We start from the raw sequence: 16,363 nt of genomic DNA on the forward strand, positions 1-16,363 counted from the left end.
CTCCAGAAGATTTATGTAAATCCTGAAAAACAAAATGTTCAGTATAGAATCTAGTGCTTTGTGCTTAAAGGGGTACTCCGCTGCTCAGCATTTGGAACAAAATGTTCCGAATGCTTAGAGCCGGTGCCGAGAGCTCGTTACGTCATAGCCCCGCCCCTCATGACATCACGTCACGCCCCCTCAATGCAAGTCTATGGGAGGGGGTGTGACGGCTGTCCCATAGACTTGCATTGAGGGGGCGGGGCGTGATGTCCTGATTGGCAGGGCTATGACATAACAAGCTCTCGGCGCAGGCTCTAAGCATTCGGAACATTTTGTTCCAAACGCTGAGCAGTGGAGTACCCATTGAAATATGTTTGAGTACTATGTACTTTACACTGTAAACAGTCTTTCATGTATGAATGAAATATCGGTGCCATGTACCGTTTCTTGTGAAGAAATAGAGTCCTTATCTCCTGTGGGGGGAAAAGACGATCTGGTGCCATGCACCACTCGTCCCTCTTTGTACGCTCCCAGTATCTGAGCGTGTTGTCACAATGTCTGGAGCGTAGTATAGTCTTCTGTTTCTTCTGACTGTGTCCTCTGCTTTCACTGGATGCCAGGCTGCCCGCACAAGAGAGCAGGAGGAAGAAGTCTTACTGGTGCAGTTCAATTTTACACAATCCTGGGTTACGCAATGAGTAAAATTCAGAAAAAGGACCTGGACATGCTTACAGTACTGGTCTATTAAACAACATTTAATTCTCACAGGTTCACATAAATTTTGCATATATTATTTTATTTTCGGCAAGACAGTGTATGTGAATTTACTACTGTTTCAATATCTCTTTATTTGTGATTTTTTTTTTTTTTTTTTACCAGCTGCATGGGCCCTGTGGTCTACCACTCTGTTTATGTTAGATTTTATATCTTATACTTTATCCTCTATAGTAAACTACCATCATTATTAACTCATGGTCTGAACACAAATTAGCTCAATTTTAAGAATATGACGAGTATATAGAGATAAAAAGCAGAGCTTCCCATGGGACAATATGTCCAGTTATCTTCAACTATGAGGATATCTAAGGTTCAGTGAATAAGTTGCTCACCTTTTTCTGTTGTGCTGCCACGCCTCCTCCCATAGATTTGCATTAAGGGGGCGTGGTTTGACATTACGAGGGGCATTGCCGTGATGTCAAGACTCCCCCCACACCCCCTCTAAGCATTCTAAACGAACGTCGGGTGCTGCACAGAGATCGCTGGGGTACCAGCTGCGGGACCCCCATGATCAGATATCATGAGGGCTAAAATGTCTAGGGTTGGAGTACCCATTTAACAATATTTATTGAGCTTTAAACAGACGCATTTTGAGATGTGACAGTCTCTTTCTCAATGTACAATAGCTGATAACTTATTAGCCATTTCACATTGAGAAAGAGACTGTCACGACTCTTGCGCTACTTTTTTTTCATTATCTGCCTTATTTTTTACATTTGGGTGTTTGTGCATAATACAGTTAATCTCAGTGTGCCTTAGTTAGATATTGGGAGCCTCACTATCCCTGTTGCTCATTGACATTTAACATTTGTACAGATTACTGGTCTAAAGGACCCAAAATCTTTGATCTTAGATGGTTTATTTCCTATAATTTTCTTCCCTACGTGAACATGGTTTATGCTGTTAATGCAGCCCATAGCCTTTCTTTTCTATATTTAAGTAAAGAGCTCCCTCCTGTGGGGTCTGGATAAAGTATTTTACTATTTTTCTGTATCTTTTATTACTGGTTTAGGATACAGTACAGGACTGAGAAATATACATTCCAGTCTTTACATTTTATCCCATTTAAATGGACTACTCCGGTGCATTTTTTTAACCCTCTGTGCCCGGGCTGCCAAGCAAAACAAAGCAAACTTTAACTCCCCTTCATACGTTCCCCCGTTGCGCTGATATTGATGTCCCGTTCTCCGATCCCCTATTTCTTCCGTATCCTGTAAGTTGAAAGAGTCATGTGACGCTCAGTCTATCACCGGCCGCAGCAGTGTCCCCCTGCGGCCGGTGATACGCTGAGCGTCACGTGACTCTTCAACTTATAGGAAGCGGAAGAAGTCTGGGACCGGAGAACGGGACATCGAGTTAGTTTGTTTTGCTTCGCTTGGCAGCCCGAGCACATAGGGTAAAAAAAAAAAAAAAAAAACACACCGGAGTACCTATTTAATACAATATGTATCACCTTAGCATTAGCTATATATTGCCCTTTAATTCATCATTTGTCTTCTACTCTCGTCTACTCTTTTGACGTGCTTGGGAGAAATTCATCAAATGTTGCACAACACTTGATAAATTTGTCAAATGGCCAAATAAACTCAACATGTTGCCAGTTAAGATGCTATTTAGGGCTGGTGGGAATTAATCTGAGTTAGGCTATGTTCACACACCAGAATTTCTGCATGGAATTCTGCATGAAAATTCTACATGAATTTATAGTCAATACACTTCAATGGGATTCAGCAGTCCCATTTACACAGCAGAATTTCCGCTGCAGGAATTCCATTGAAGTGAATGGGTAATTAATGCAGAATTCTGTACAGAAATTCTGCCGTGTGAACATAGACTTAGCGTGTAAAAGAAGTCATGTGCGACACATTTGTGCCTTTTTTCAAAAAGTTGCACTTGATAAATCGCTAACCACTGCAAAAACTGTTCTAAAGCAGTCCAGAGTCCACATGCTCCAAATAAATAGTTGCGGAAAAGTCACACACAAACTGGCTGCAACAATTTATGAGACAAATTTAGACATAAAAAAAAAACAGGGTAAACATTTTGATGGATGCCCTCCAATATAATTACTTTCTGCCTAAAGTGTAGAAACCAAACAAATAACATACAATTTTTAAGGCCAGTTTTCCAAGTAAAAAGAGAATAATAAAATCTTGCACATCAGGTCACATTTAAAATTAAAGGCAGGCTGCCAAATAAAGCAAAAATCCACAAAGATTCTTCAAATGGGCGCTATCATTAAAAAAAAAAAATTATATCTCCTAGAGACATATTATACGTTTTGATTGATACTAAGATACCAGCTGATGAAATCTTTTGAAATGTCAAAAGTTCTTTTTTAAATGACAGGTACATTTTGAGTATATAAATGAAAAAACTAAACAAACAATAAATTAAACAGGGGATTTTCCTCCAGCAAGACAAGGCACAACTCTACTGTACATATGTAGATGTCACGTCACTGCCGAAACATGTGGAACCACTCATGGATAACCACCAGGATGGAAATCAATACTCCAAAACAGGTTGTAACCAAGTCAGAATTTTACCACACACCATGATGCTAATGGCCATCTAATTCAATGCATAAACCACCAGACATGGGGGCCTCAGCTGCTATAGATAGAGCCTAAACACATTGCGAAATTAAGTGTACTGGTACACCAGAGCCTTCTTCAGACATATACATACAAAGACACTCCAAATTTAAAGGGTTACTCCGCTCCCCAGCATCCGGAACATTGAGTTCCTGAACGCTGTGTGTGGGCTCCAGTGTTCACGCCCGCCCCCTCATCACATCGCACCCCCTTCCCATAGACTTTCATTGAGGGGGCAGCCGTGAACACGGGAGCCCGCACACAGCGTTCAGAAACTCAATGTTCCAGACGCTGGGGAGCAGAGTAACACTTTAAGCCCCCAATGTCTGATGACTTATGTATTAAATTGGATTGACAATTGTGCCCTGGTGTATGGAATAACTCCAGCTTGGTTCCAGCCTGTTTTGGGGAAAAAACTAAAAATGTTAACAGGGAATTGGTCACTGGAGATCAAGAGTTGACCTGTAGTTGGTAACATTAGGTTGGCAGGGGACTGGACCATGGAAACTTGGAGAAAATAGTGTGTGTTGGGTACCCATCGGCCCAGAATTTTGTCAGTGGTGTGACTGAAGTTATGTAACTGAAGTGTGTGGACTGTGTTGGGGTGAGTTTTATGCTCAATTTGCAAACGGAGTTGAAGGTTAGTGCAAGACTGGCTTAGTGGACATTTTGTAGATTAATGGGGTACTCCAGTGAAAAACTTTTTTTTTTTTTTTTTTTTTTTCATATCAACTGGCTCCAGGAAGTTAAACAGATTTGTAATTGTAAATTACTTTGTAAAAAATCTTAATCCCACTAGTACTTATCAGCTGCTGAGGTTGAGTTGTTATTTTCAGTCTGACAACAGTGCTCTCTGCTGACACCTCTGTCTGTCTCAGGAACTGTCCAAAGCAGGAGAGGTTTGGGATTTGCTGCTACTCTGGACAGAATACTGTCACATGCTGGAAAAGTGAATACATGACAGACCCATTGGCTAACAATTGGCTGACACGAATCACTGTAACCAATATCTAATTGTAATTGAAGGGATGAGAAACTATTGGATATATTATATTTCTTCATCTAACAGGTGACTAGTAAAAGCAGCATTCAGTGCTAAAATACAACATATCTCATAGCAGAAGTATATAAGGAAGTTGCTATAGTAGTTGTCCCCAACTTAAATTGATGTCCATGTTGTGAATACACCTAGAACAGAGAAGTGATAACTAATATGTATAGTAACAGAAGAATGCAGCAGCACACTGCCAGCACAAAGATATAGGTGCAACATGAATATGCAGTTAAAACATGGAGAGCTATACAGCTATGTGAAACTATGAAATAGTGAGGCACTTAGCTCGCAAATTTGTCTCCGCCGGCGGTCAAATAGCTTGGACCGTCCCACCGCGATAAGGTGGCCTCCTGGGACGGACCCTACACTGTGAATATACCTCTGTGTGAACAGTTCAGTAAGCATGGCAGGATCTGGAACATCAAAGACACCTTATATACACCTGATAGAGGTGGGTGGGGTGCAAGGCCAACATGGAGGTAGCCACTCCCCCGTATGTGCAATACAGACAAAGAATAAGTCAGCCAGCACTTTAGTTGATACCAAACTATTATTATAATAGTTTGGTATCAACTAAAGTGCTGGCTGACTTATTCTTTGTCTAATATGTATAGTAAGCGTTTTATCATGCAAACACAAGCTGGTTTATTATTTGTTTTTATTCACAATTTGAATTTTTTTTTTTCAGACCTGTATCTTGTCCCTGAGAATGAGGTAATATGCTTTAATAACTATTCAATCCATACTCCAGTGCTGTTTATTGGCCATTTGACTGTGCCATGGATTGAGGAATTCTGTAATTGAAAACTGCTATGTTTTATTTTTCAGCCATCTCCATCTCCTCCTAAAAGGTACGAAAGGCTATTAGATACTTACCAGCTGAACTTAAAGGAGATCTGAAGAGTAAGGCTGGGTTCAAACTGTGGAATTTCTGGGCAGAATTTCAGCTGGAGATCAAGCCGGCGGCACTAGGACCGCACGGACTGCATTGCCGTCCCCATAGATGTCAATGCATTCTGAGCAGATCTCTTAAAAGATCCACCCAGAAATGCATTACCGTCTATGGGGACGGCAATGCAGTCCGTGCGGTCCTAGTGCTGCTGGCTAAATCTCCGGCAGAAATTCTGCCCAGAAATTCCGTAGTGTGAACCTAGCCTAAGGGTCTATTCACACGGCAGAATTTCTGCTTGCGGAATTCCGTCTCAAATTAAAGCCCACAGACTTCTAAGGGATTCTGCACTCCCATTCACACTTCTGAATTTCCGCTTGCGGAATTCCGCAAGCGGAAATTCAGAAGTGTGAATGGGAGTGCGGAATCCCATAGAAGTCTGTGGGCTTTAATTTGAGGTGGAAATTTTGCCGCGTTAATAGACCCTTTGACACTTATCCCCTATGATCTCCTGAGACCCCCCACGATCTCCTGTATGGGGCCCTGGCTCTGCCGCAGCTCTCCTGTACAGGAGGCGTGTTGGCCGCAGCATGACTCCGCCGCCGACATGCCCCCTCCATGTATCTCTGTAGTAGAGGCGGAGATGCAGTGATTGTGCATCCAACCTCTCCCATTGGGCTGTAAGGAGGGGGAGGCGTGTCGCCAACGAGTCCCCATACGGGAGATCGCGGGTGGTCTAACACTGCAGTACTCCTTTAATCTCACATGATAACCACAACTGGAAGATACACTATAACTACATTTAAAGCTATTGAATATTTTTTATGGATTATTTGTAGTCTATTTGTAGTAGATTTATAGTGTTAAAAATTAGTAAACCATAACATACTAGTAGTTTGATAATAGAAGCAAACTTGAAATGCAGTATAATCAGCCTCTTTACAGCTTGAAGTGACTGATAACAGAGCACAATAGACCACATTCAACAATACAGCAAAGACTTAAAATCACGAATGATTAAGTAGAACTAGATATTCATCAGCCATTTCTACCATACATCAATGCCTTGCTGCGTGACAGCTGCAAGAAGACAGGTCACAGTACTGCTCTATGAGTAGACTAGACCTTTATTCAGACCAGATTCCGCATGACAGACTTTTAGTTCCAACATACATTATGCATAGAGTCCATTTTCTTTAAGAAGATGACCCCCTTCAGACAACAACCACTTTTTTATGCAATTTTGGGTTGTTTTCTCAAAGTGGTTTAACTGTATGCATCTTCATTAAATAGAGTTAAAAAGGCACATCAATGCATGACTGTGAGCTGTACAATGTAAACACTTTTTGTGAATGATACATTCCCTGCTACCACCATATACACCAGCTTGGTAAAGGTTAAAACATGAAACCCCCGAGCATGAAAGAACATGAATTAAAATGCAATAGGTTACAGGGGTATTCCAGGAAAAAACTTTTTTTTATATCATCCGGCTCCAGAAAGTTAAACAGATTTGTAAATTACTTCTATTAAAAAATCTTAATCCTTTCAATAATTATCAGCTGCTGAAGTTGAGTTGTTGTTTTCTGTCTGGCAACAGTGCTCTCTGCTGACATCTCTGCTTGTCTAGGGAACTGCACAGAGTAGAAGAGGTTTGCTATGGGGATTTGCTTCTAAACTGGGCCTTTCCTGAGACACGTGTCATCAGAGAGCACTTAGAAAAGAACAACTCTACTTCATCAGCTCATAAGTACTGAAAGGATTAAGATTTTTTTAATAGAAGTAATTTACAAATCTGTTTAACTTTCTGGAGCCAGTTGATATATAAAAAAAAGTTTTTTTCCTGGATAACCCCTTTAAAGGGTCATTCCACCCATGGACATCTCATGGGGTTATCCAGGAAAAAAACTTTTTTATATATATCAACTATTAAAAAATCTTAATCCTTTCAGTACTTATGAGCTTCTGAAATTAAGGTTGTTCTTTTCTGTCTAAGTCCTCTCTGATGACACGTGTCTCGGGAACCTCCCAGTTTAGAAGCAAATCCCCATAGCAAACCTCTTCTAAACTGGGCGGTTCCAGAGACATGTGTCATCAGAGAGCACTTAGACAGAAAAGAACAACCTTAACTTCAGAAGCTCATAAATACTGAAAGGATTAAGATTTTTTTAATAGAAGTAATTTGCAAATCTGTTAAACTTTCTGGAGCCAGTTGATATATAAAAAAAAAGTATTTTCCTGGATAACCCCTTTAACCCCCCTCTCCCACGATCTCTGTGCAGCACCCGGTATTCTGTGGCAGGTGCTGCTCCAGTCTCGGAAATTATGGTTTCCAAAACTGGAGACGTGATGTCATGCTATGCCCCCTTGTGATGTCACAATACGTCATGCCCACATGGACATATCATGAAATAGATATAGTTCCAATAATGCTATGACTTTAGCATGTTTCAACAATTGTATCTGGAGCCACATGTGCCACTGGTTGGGGAACACTGGCCCAGGGGTAAACATATCATATCTGCAATCTGTGTAGCTACAAAGTGACCCAGGAGGTTAACGGACCCGTTGTAATGCCAGTTCTCTTTTTTATAGGCTTTAAGGCTAGGTTCATATCTGTGTCGGAGCTCTGTTCAGGGAGCTCCATTGCAGATTTCTTTATTTAGCAAGATTTTACCAGAAAAAAACTGCAAACAGTATTTTTTAGACTGGTCAAATTCTGATCAGGACCCATTGGCATCTGTTGTGCCAATGGGTCCTGACCAGGAATTCAGTTCAGTTTTTCTGCATTGAATGGAATCTGCTGCTGAAGCCCGGAAACAAGGCCCCCATGCAGATGTGAACAGAGCCTCAGAGACCTATTTACTGTTCTTGTACAAGGGCCCTGAGCTACATCCATATCTGGACTGCTCTATAGACATGTCATGGTATGTCCTGAGGTATATAATACAGTGGCAAAAAGAAAAAGTCCAGCAACTCACCGCAACCGACACTCAGTGTTGAACAGCCACCATGGATAACCGGGATCTTGCGGGAAGCTCAGAGGCTACAAACCGGTGAGTTTCGTGCAATCAGCACTTCTTCCGGCCCCATATGGGGCCAGAAGAAGTGCTGATTGCAATAAACTCACCGGTTTGTAGCCTCTGAGCTTCCCGCAAGATGCCGGAAGAGGTGCTGATTGCAATAAACTCACCGGTTTGTAGCCTCTGAGCTTCCCGTAAAATCCCGGAAGAAGTGCTGATTGCAAGAAACTCACCGGTTTGTAGCCTCTGAGCTTCCCGCAAGATCCCGGAAGAAGTGCTGATTGCAAGAAACTCACCGGTTTGTAGCCTCTGAGCTTCCCGCAAGATCCCGGAAGAAGTGCTGATTGCAAGAAACTCACCGGTTTGTAGCCTTTGAGCTTCCCGCAAGATCCCAGTTATCCATGGTGGCTGTTCAACACTGAGTGCCGGTTGCGGTGAGTTGCTGGACTTTTTCTTTTTGCTACTGTATTATTTGCCTCTTGGATTCCTTTGCACCACCGTTTTGCTCAGTTATATATATTTTTTTGAACCACTGTGATTTTTTTTCTTTCGCTCTCCACATATTCCATTGATTGCTTTATTTTTTGGGGGATCAGGTGCCTCCAGCTGTTTTTTCTTTATTAGCTTCATGTCCTAGGGTATTCCACGGGGAGGTCTATACAACTACACTACTCTTAGCCTCTCCACTTCTGAAATGGCTGTAATACAATCCTGCAAATGTTTCTTTACTATTTGGTGACCCTATAACTATACCATTCTTGTTTCACATGACACTGTTAAAAATCATTAAAGGGGTAATCCGGTGGAAAACTTTTTTTTTATTTTATTTATTTATTTATTTATTTATTTATTTTTAAATCAACTGGTGCCAGAAAGTTAAACCGATTTTGTAAATTACTTCTATTAAAAAATCTTAATCCTTCCAGTACTTATTATCTGCTGAATACTACGGAGGAAATTCTTTTCTTTTTGGAACACAGTGCTCTCTGCTGAAATCTCTGTTCATTTTTGGAACTATCCAGAGCAGCATATGTTTGCTATGGGGATTTTCTCCTACTCTGGACAGTTCCATAAATGGACAGAGTTGTCAGCAGAGAGCACTGTGCTCGTGATGTCAGCAGACAGCTCTGTGTTCCAAAAAGAAAACAATTTCTTCTGTAGTATTCAGCAGCTAATAAGTACTGAAAAGATTAAGATTTTTTAATAGAAGTAATTTACAAATCAGTTGATTTAAAAAAAAAAGTTTCCCACTGGAGTACCCCTTTAAAGTGCCGGTTTTCCTCACTATTTAGCATCTAGTCTTTCTGCATCTGCATTGTGGTATTCTTGATGGGGCCTTCTGGACAGATTCTAACTGGCTACAGTAAATTATTAGAATCAAAACCTAAATAAAATTAACTAAAACCTAATTGTTCTATTTCTTGTTATTTAAGGGGATCGCAACCTAAAATAATTCCTCCATCAAATGAGGTATGTATACAAGTTTCTGGTTACTTTAAACAAATACATAGACAAATACATGCAAATTTAATCTTCCCATGAGATTCTTTATCTAAAGACTGCACATTCACATACATCATCAGTGTGTATGTGTTTGGGCCTTTTATGACCAACCGTTTTATTTTGTTTTTTTTATATATATATATATATATATATATATATATATATATATGTATATATATATATTTTTTTTTTTTTAGTTATTGCATTCCCACATCCTGACCATTAGAACTTTTTTATTCTTACTCATGCATAAGGCTGTACATGGTCTTGTTTTGGCAAAACAAAACGTACTTTCTTGCAGCACGTTTATTTTTTATTTATTTGTTTATGAAAATATCACATGAGGGAAATGCAAAACATGTTTTGCCATTTATTTATTTATTTATTTATTTATTTACACCACTCACCAATTATCTTAAAAGGATATTCCAGCACTTAAAAACAAGATAGGATATGGGATAAGTGTCTGATCACAGTGGGTCTGACCTATGGGACCCTCCGCAGTCTCCTGAACAGGATTCCAAGTCTCTGAGTTGTGGCATCAGCACTTGCTCAATGCACTGTCAAAGGGGGCGCCAGAGATACCCGAGCTACATTCAGTTTCAGGCATATATCTTATTTTAAAGGAGGAGACTACCAACTTTTTCTCTCAGTTGCAAACTACCCTTTACTTCCTCCCTGTTATCAGCTGCAAACTACCCTTTACTTCCTCAATGTTATCACACAAGTACATAGATATATTAGGTATAGATGGACAGACCTATAAAATAACACTATATTACCTAAACAGGGAACTGCAAAGTGTGTCTGTAGAGGGGATTTTAGTTAATAATGTCCTCTACATACAGCTTCACTAAGTCACACAATGTGTAGGAATCTATTTATGTAATGCAGCAGGCTTATAGAGGAATACAACTGCCTCTTAGTGGATTAGAAAAATGGCAAGGGCTGTCGCCTAAACAGCTGATCTGAAGAGAAAGACCTTTAGACATATATGTACAGAGAGATATGTAAGATCAGGGCTCAAGTTCTGCAGGAACTCATGGGAACGGAGTTCCTGCACTTTCTCCACAGCAGAAACGCAGTTCCCTTTAGCAGGAGTCCTGCAGGACCAGCCCTTAAAGGGATACTCCGCCCTTAGACATCTTATCCCAGGGGTCCCGCTGCTGGGGACGCCAGTGATCTTGGCTGTGACACCCCAAACATCCGATGCACGGAGTGAACTTCGCTCCATGCTGAATAACTGGTGAAAGGGGGCAGAGGCTTGTGACGTCACGGCCATGCCCCCTCAATGGAAGTCTATGGGAGTGGGAGTGACGGCTGTCATGCCCCCTCCCATAGACTTGCATTGAGGGGCTGTGGCCGTGACGTCACAAGCCTCCGGCGCTGCACCCAACGCTCTAAACGAATGTCAGGTGCAGCAGGGAGAACGCGGTGGTCCCCAGCGGCAGGACCACCGCAATCACACATCTTATCCCCTGTCCTTTGGATAGGGGATAAGATGTCTAGGGGCGGAGTACCCCTTTAAATGGAAATCTTGGGTGAGTTCCCACACTTTTTTTTCCCAGGACTTGACCCCTGTGTAAGATCATAGTGAAACCTCTCTTTTTCACTACAGGTATGGTTTAGAATTTTCTCTAAGGCTGGGTTCACACTACGATTTGTAACTACGGTTCCCGTATACGGCTGGGAGGAGGGGGCGGGGCTTAATCGCGGCGCCCGCACTCAGCCGTATAGGGGAACCGTATTTAATGCATGTCTATGAGCCGACCGGAGGGAACCGCAGCCTCCGGTCGGCTGCTTTTTCGGCCGTATGCGGTTTCCCGACCGCAGGCAAAAACGTAGTCGACCGCATTTTTGCCTACGGTCGGGAAACCGCATACGGCCGAAAAAGCAGCCGACCGGTTTAATCCTTCCAGTACTTATTAGCTGCTGAATACTACAGAGGAAATTCTTTTCTTTTTGGAACACAGTGCTCTCTGCTGACATCATGACCACAGTGCTCTCTGCTGACATATCTGTCCATTTTAAGAACTGCCCAGAGAAGGAGAAAATCCTCATAGAAAACATGCTGCTCTGGACAGTTCCTAAAATGGACAGAGATGTCAGCAGAGAGCTCTGTGTTCCAAAAAGAAAATAATTTCCTCTGTAGTATTCAGAAGCTAATAAGTACTGGAAGGATTAAGATTTTTTAATAGAAGTAGTAGAAGTAATATAAGTTTATTTTTTATCTTAGTACCGTATATACTCGAGTATAAGCCAAATTTTCAGCACGATATTTTTGTGCTGAAAACGCCCCCCCTCAGCTTATACTCGAGTGAACTCTCCGCCTGTCGATCCCTTCATCAGTGGTCTTCAACCTGCGGACCTCCAGATGTTGCAAAACTACAACTCCCAGCATGCCCGGGCATGCTGGGAGTTGCAGTTTTGAAACATCTGGAGGTCTGCAGGTTAAAGACCACTGTGCGGGCTTTGGTCATCATCCAGAACCCCCCCCCCCCCTTTAGTTTTCTACTCACCTCCCCTCGGTGGGAAGGAATGGTGAGCTGGTCCGGCCCATCTATGCTGCAGGGACCGTCCGGTGGGGAGGGTTAGTCTTTCCAGGCTGTACATTTTCACCGGGGGGCCCTCTTCTCCGCTCACGTCCCAGTGAAAATGACGGTGATGATGACAGGGTGTTAATAACGGAGGTGTTAATGATGGGGGTTTGGATGATGACAGGGGGATGATGACAGGGAGGGATGATGACATGGGGGGATGATGTATTTCCCACCCTAGGCTTATAGTCGAGTCAATAACTTTATTTTATTTTTATTTTTTTTTCCTGGGTTTTTGGGATGAAATTAGGGGCCTCGGCTATATACGGTATATGTTGCCATAAAGTTTCTTAAAACCTATATGTAATATCAGGATATCTAAAATTATACTATTTATTTACAGAATCAGGATGAATATGAAGTATGTGATGATTGTAAGTAATCTGATTATTGTTCATTATTAAGAAAATTTTAAACATTAAAACATGGAGTATAAACAAAAATAAATAAATAAATGTGCTATTATTCCAAGAGTACAAAGAATACCAGAAAAACTCAAGTGACAATTAGAGATGAGCGAACTTACAGTGATTTGATTCTTCACGAACTTCTTGGCTCGGCAGTTGCTGACTTTAGCCTGCATAAATTAGTTCAGCTTTCAGGTGCTCTAGTGGACTGGAAATGGTGGATACAGTCCTAGGAGAGAGTCTCCCTTGTCTATACTTAGTGTTACTTTATATTTTTTTATAAAGATTTGAAAATGTAAGAAATGTGCAATAAGAAAGAATTGTTATCTTTATTTTACCCAAAAATCTACGGCGAAACAGAAAAAAAAAATCATTGTGCGACAAAATGGAAGAAAAAACTCCATTTTGTAAATTTTTGGGGCTTCTGTTTCTACGCAGTAAATTTTTCATAAAAAATGACACCTTATCTTTATTCTGTAGGTCCATACGATTAAAATGATACCCTACTTATATAGGTTAGATTTTTTTTATAACTTCGGAAAAAAATCATAACTACATGCAGGAAATTTTATACGTTTAAAATTGTCATCTTCTGACCCCTATAACTTTTTTATTGGTCCATGTACGGAGCGGTATGAGGGCAAATTTTTTGCACCATGATCTGAAGTTTTTATCGCTACCATATTTGCTTTGTTCAGACTTTTTGATCGCTTTTTATAGATTTTTTTATGTTATGAAAAGTTACCAAAAATACGGTATTTTGGACTTGGAATTTTTTTTACGCGGACACCATTGACCATGCAGTTTAATTAACGATATCATTTTATAGTTTGGACATTTAGGCACGCAGCGATACCACATTTTTATTTTTATTTACACAGTTTTTTATAATTTTTTTATAACTTTTTATTAGGGAAGGGGTTAAATGTTCTTTATTAACTTTTTTTGTCATTTTTTTTTTTTGCAGTGTTATAGCTCCCATAGGGGGCTATAACACTGCACACACTGATCTTTTACACAGATCACTGCAAAGCCAAAGCTTTGCATTGATCAGTGTTATCGGCGGTTGATTGTTCAAGCCTGGATTTCAGGCTTGCAGCAGTCAATCGCCGTTTGGATGTGGTAAGGCACTCTCCTGCTGCGTCCTAGCTGATCGGGACATCGCGATTTTATCGCGATGTCCCGATCCGCACGACTGAGCTGCCGGGATGCTTTTACTTTCACTTTTAGATGCGACGATCAACTTTGATCGCCGCGTCTAAAGAGTTAATGCCGGACATCTGCCGGAACAGCGATGTCCTGCATTAGCCACGGGTCCTGGCTGCTGCTCCTGAGTTTGCTTCATAACCATTCCGTGCCACAGTGCCGTATAAACCCGGCTTTCTGCAGCATGGGGTTAACATAGTGGTACATTTTTGTTTTTCCTTGCATCCTTTCTTGGTGAAAAATGGGTTAGTAAAAATGTATCCCCTATTTTGAAAAATTTACATTATTCTAAATTTGAAACTTTCTGCTTGTAAGGAAAATGGATATTCCAAACAAATGATATATTGATTCACATATACAATATTTCTACTTTATGTTGGCATCATAAAGTTGACGTTTTTACTTTTTGAAGACATTAGAGGGCTTCAAAGTATAGCAGCAATTTTCAAAATTTTCACGAAAAATTCAAAATCTTCTGAGTATGGAAATACCCCATGTGTGGATGTGAAGTGCTTTGCAGGCAAACTACAATGCTCAGAAGAGAAGGAACGCCATTGAGCTTTTGGAGAGAGAATTTGTTTGGAATGGAAGTCGGGTGCCATGTGCATTTCGAAAGCCCCCCGTGGTGCCAGAACAGTGGACCCCCCCACATGTAATCCCATTTTGGAAACTAAAAAAATTTAATTTTTCATTTTCACGGTTCACTGTTCTAAAAATCTGTCAGACACCTGTGGGACATATATTTTCACTGTACCCCTTATTACATTACATTAGGGGTGTAGTTTCCAAAATGGGGTTACATGTGGGGGTCCATTGTTATGGCACCATGGGGCTCTGTAAACACATGTGGCCTTCAATTCTGGTAAAATTTTCTCTCCAAAAGCCCATGGTGCTCCTTTTCTGAGCATTGTAGTTTGCCCAGAGTACTTTACATCCACATATGGGGTATGTTCTTACTCAGAAGAAATGGGGTTACACATTTTGGGGGTCTTTTTCCCTATTTTTTTTTATTTATTTTCTCATCCAACTTTAACAAAAATTCATCAAACACCTGTGGGGTGTTCCGTTCCGTTAGGGGTGTAGTTTCCAAAATGGGGTCACACGTGGGTATTTAATTTTTTTGCGATTATTAGAACCGCTGTATAATCAGCCATCCCTGTGCATCACCAATTTAGGCCTCAAATGTACATAGTACGCTCTAACTCCTGAGCCTTGTTGTGCGCCAACAGAGCATTTTATGCCCACATAATGGGTATTTTTGTACTTGCATTACAAATTCTGGGGTCTTTTTTTTTTCCTTTTTACCTCTTGTGAAAATGAAAAGTATGGGGCAATACCAGCATGTTAGTGTAAAATTTTTTATTTTATTACAATAACATGCTGGTGTAGACCCCAACTTTACCTTTTCATAAGGGGTATAAGGATAAAAAGCCCCCCAAAATGTGTTAGGCAATTTCTCCCGAGTACGGAAATACCCCATATGTGGCACTAAACTGTTGCCTTGAAATACGACAGGGCTCCGAAGTGAGAGAGCGCCATGTGCATTTAAGGACTAAATTAGGGATTTGCATAGTGACGGATACAGATGCAAGAATTACACTTGCCTCCTCCACTAAAATTACCCTACGGCAGTGTTTCCCAAACAGGGTGCCTCCAGCTGTTGCAAAACTCCAGTATGCCTGGACAGTCAATCGCTGTCCGGCAATACTGGGAGTTGTTGTTTTGTAACAGCCGGAGGCTCCGTTTTGGAAACCGTGCCGTACCAGAAGTTTTTCATTTTTATTGGGGGGGGGGGGGGGGGTAGGAATGTAACTGTGTAGGAGTATGTGTATATGTAGTGTTTAACTTTTTATTTGTGTTAGTGTAGTGTAGTGTAGTGTAGTGTTTTTAGGATACATTCACACAGGCGGGGGTTTACAGCGAGTTTCCTGCTAGGCGTTTCAGCTGCAACGGCGAGACACTTGCTGTAAACCCTTGCTGTACATTCACATATGGGGGGGCAAACCTCCATCTGTTGCAAAACTACAACTCCCAGCATGCTCTTTGGCTGTCCATGCATGCTTGGGGTTGTAGTTATGCAACAGCTGGAGGCACACTGGTTGCAGCACACATAGTTTGTTGCTTAACTCAGTGTTTCCCAACCAGTGTGCCTCCAGCTGTTGCAAAACTACAACTCCCAACATGTATGGTGTATCAGTGCATGCTGGGAGTTGTAGTTTGCAACAGCTGGAAGCACATTGGTTGTGAAACACTGAGTTAGGTAACAAATTCAGTGTTTTGCAACCAGTGTGCCTTCAGCTGTTGCAATAGCTACAACTCTCAGCATGC

At 41.2% G+C, this 16,363-nt stretch overlaps 1 protein-coding gene across 3 annotated transcripts in view; it reads left to right on the top strand.

The window, feature by feature from the left end:
- Window positions 1–16,363, top strand: part of BLNK (B cell linker) — a 284,825-nt gene that overhangs the window by 236,857 nt on the left and 31,605 nt on the right. For all 3 annotated transcript variants that reach the window (XM_056529856.1, XM_056529857.1, XM_056529858.1), the window contains 4 exons: window positions 5,099–5,124; window positions 5,239–5,261; window positions 9,756–9,792; window positions 12,766–12,796. In XM_056529856.1, coding sequence (XP_056385831.1) covers window positions 5,099–5,124; window positions 5,239–5,261; window positions 9,756–9,792; window positions 12,766–12,796 — 117 coding nt within the window. The remainder of the gene's footprint in view (window positions 1–5,098; window positions 5,125–5,238; window positions 5,262–9,755; window positions 9,793–12,765; window positions 12,797–16,363) is intronic.

The sequence above is a fragment of the Hyla sarda genome, chromosome 7 (assembly GCF_029499605.1).
Source record: "Hyla sarda isolate aHylSar1 chromosome 7, aHylSar1.hap1, whole genome shotgun sequence".
Taxonomy (NCBI): Eukaryota; Metazoa; Chordata; class Amphibia; order Anura; family Hylidae; genus Hyla; species Hyla sarda.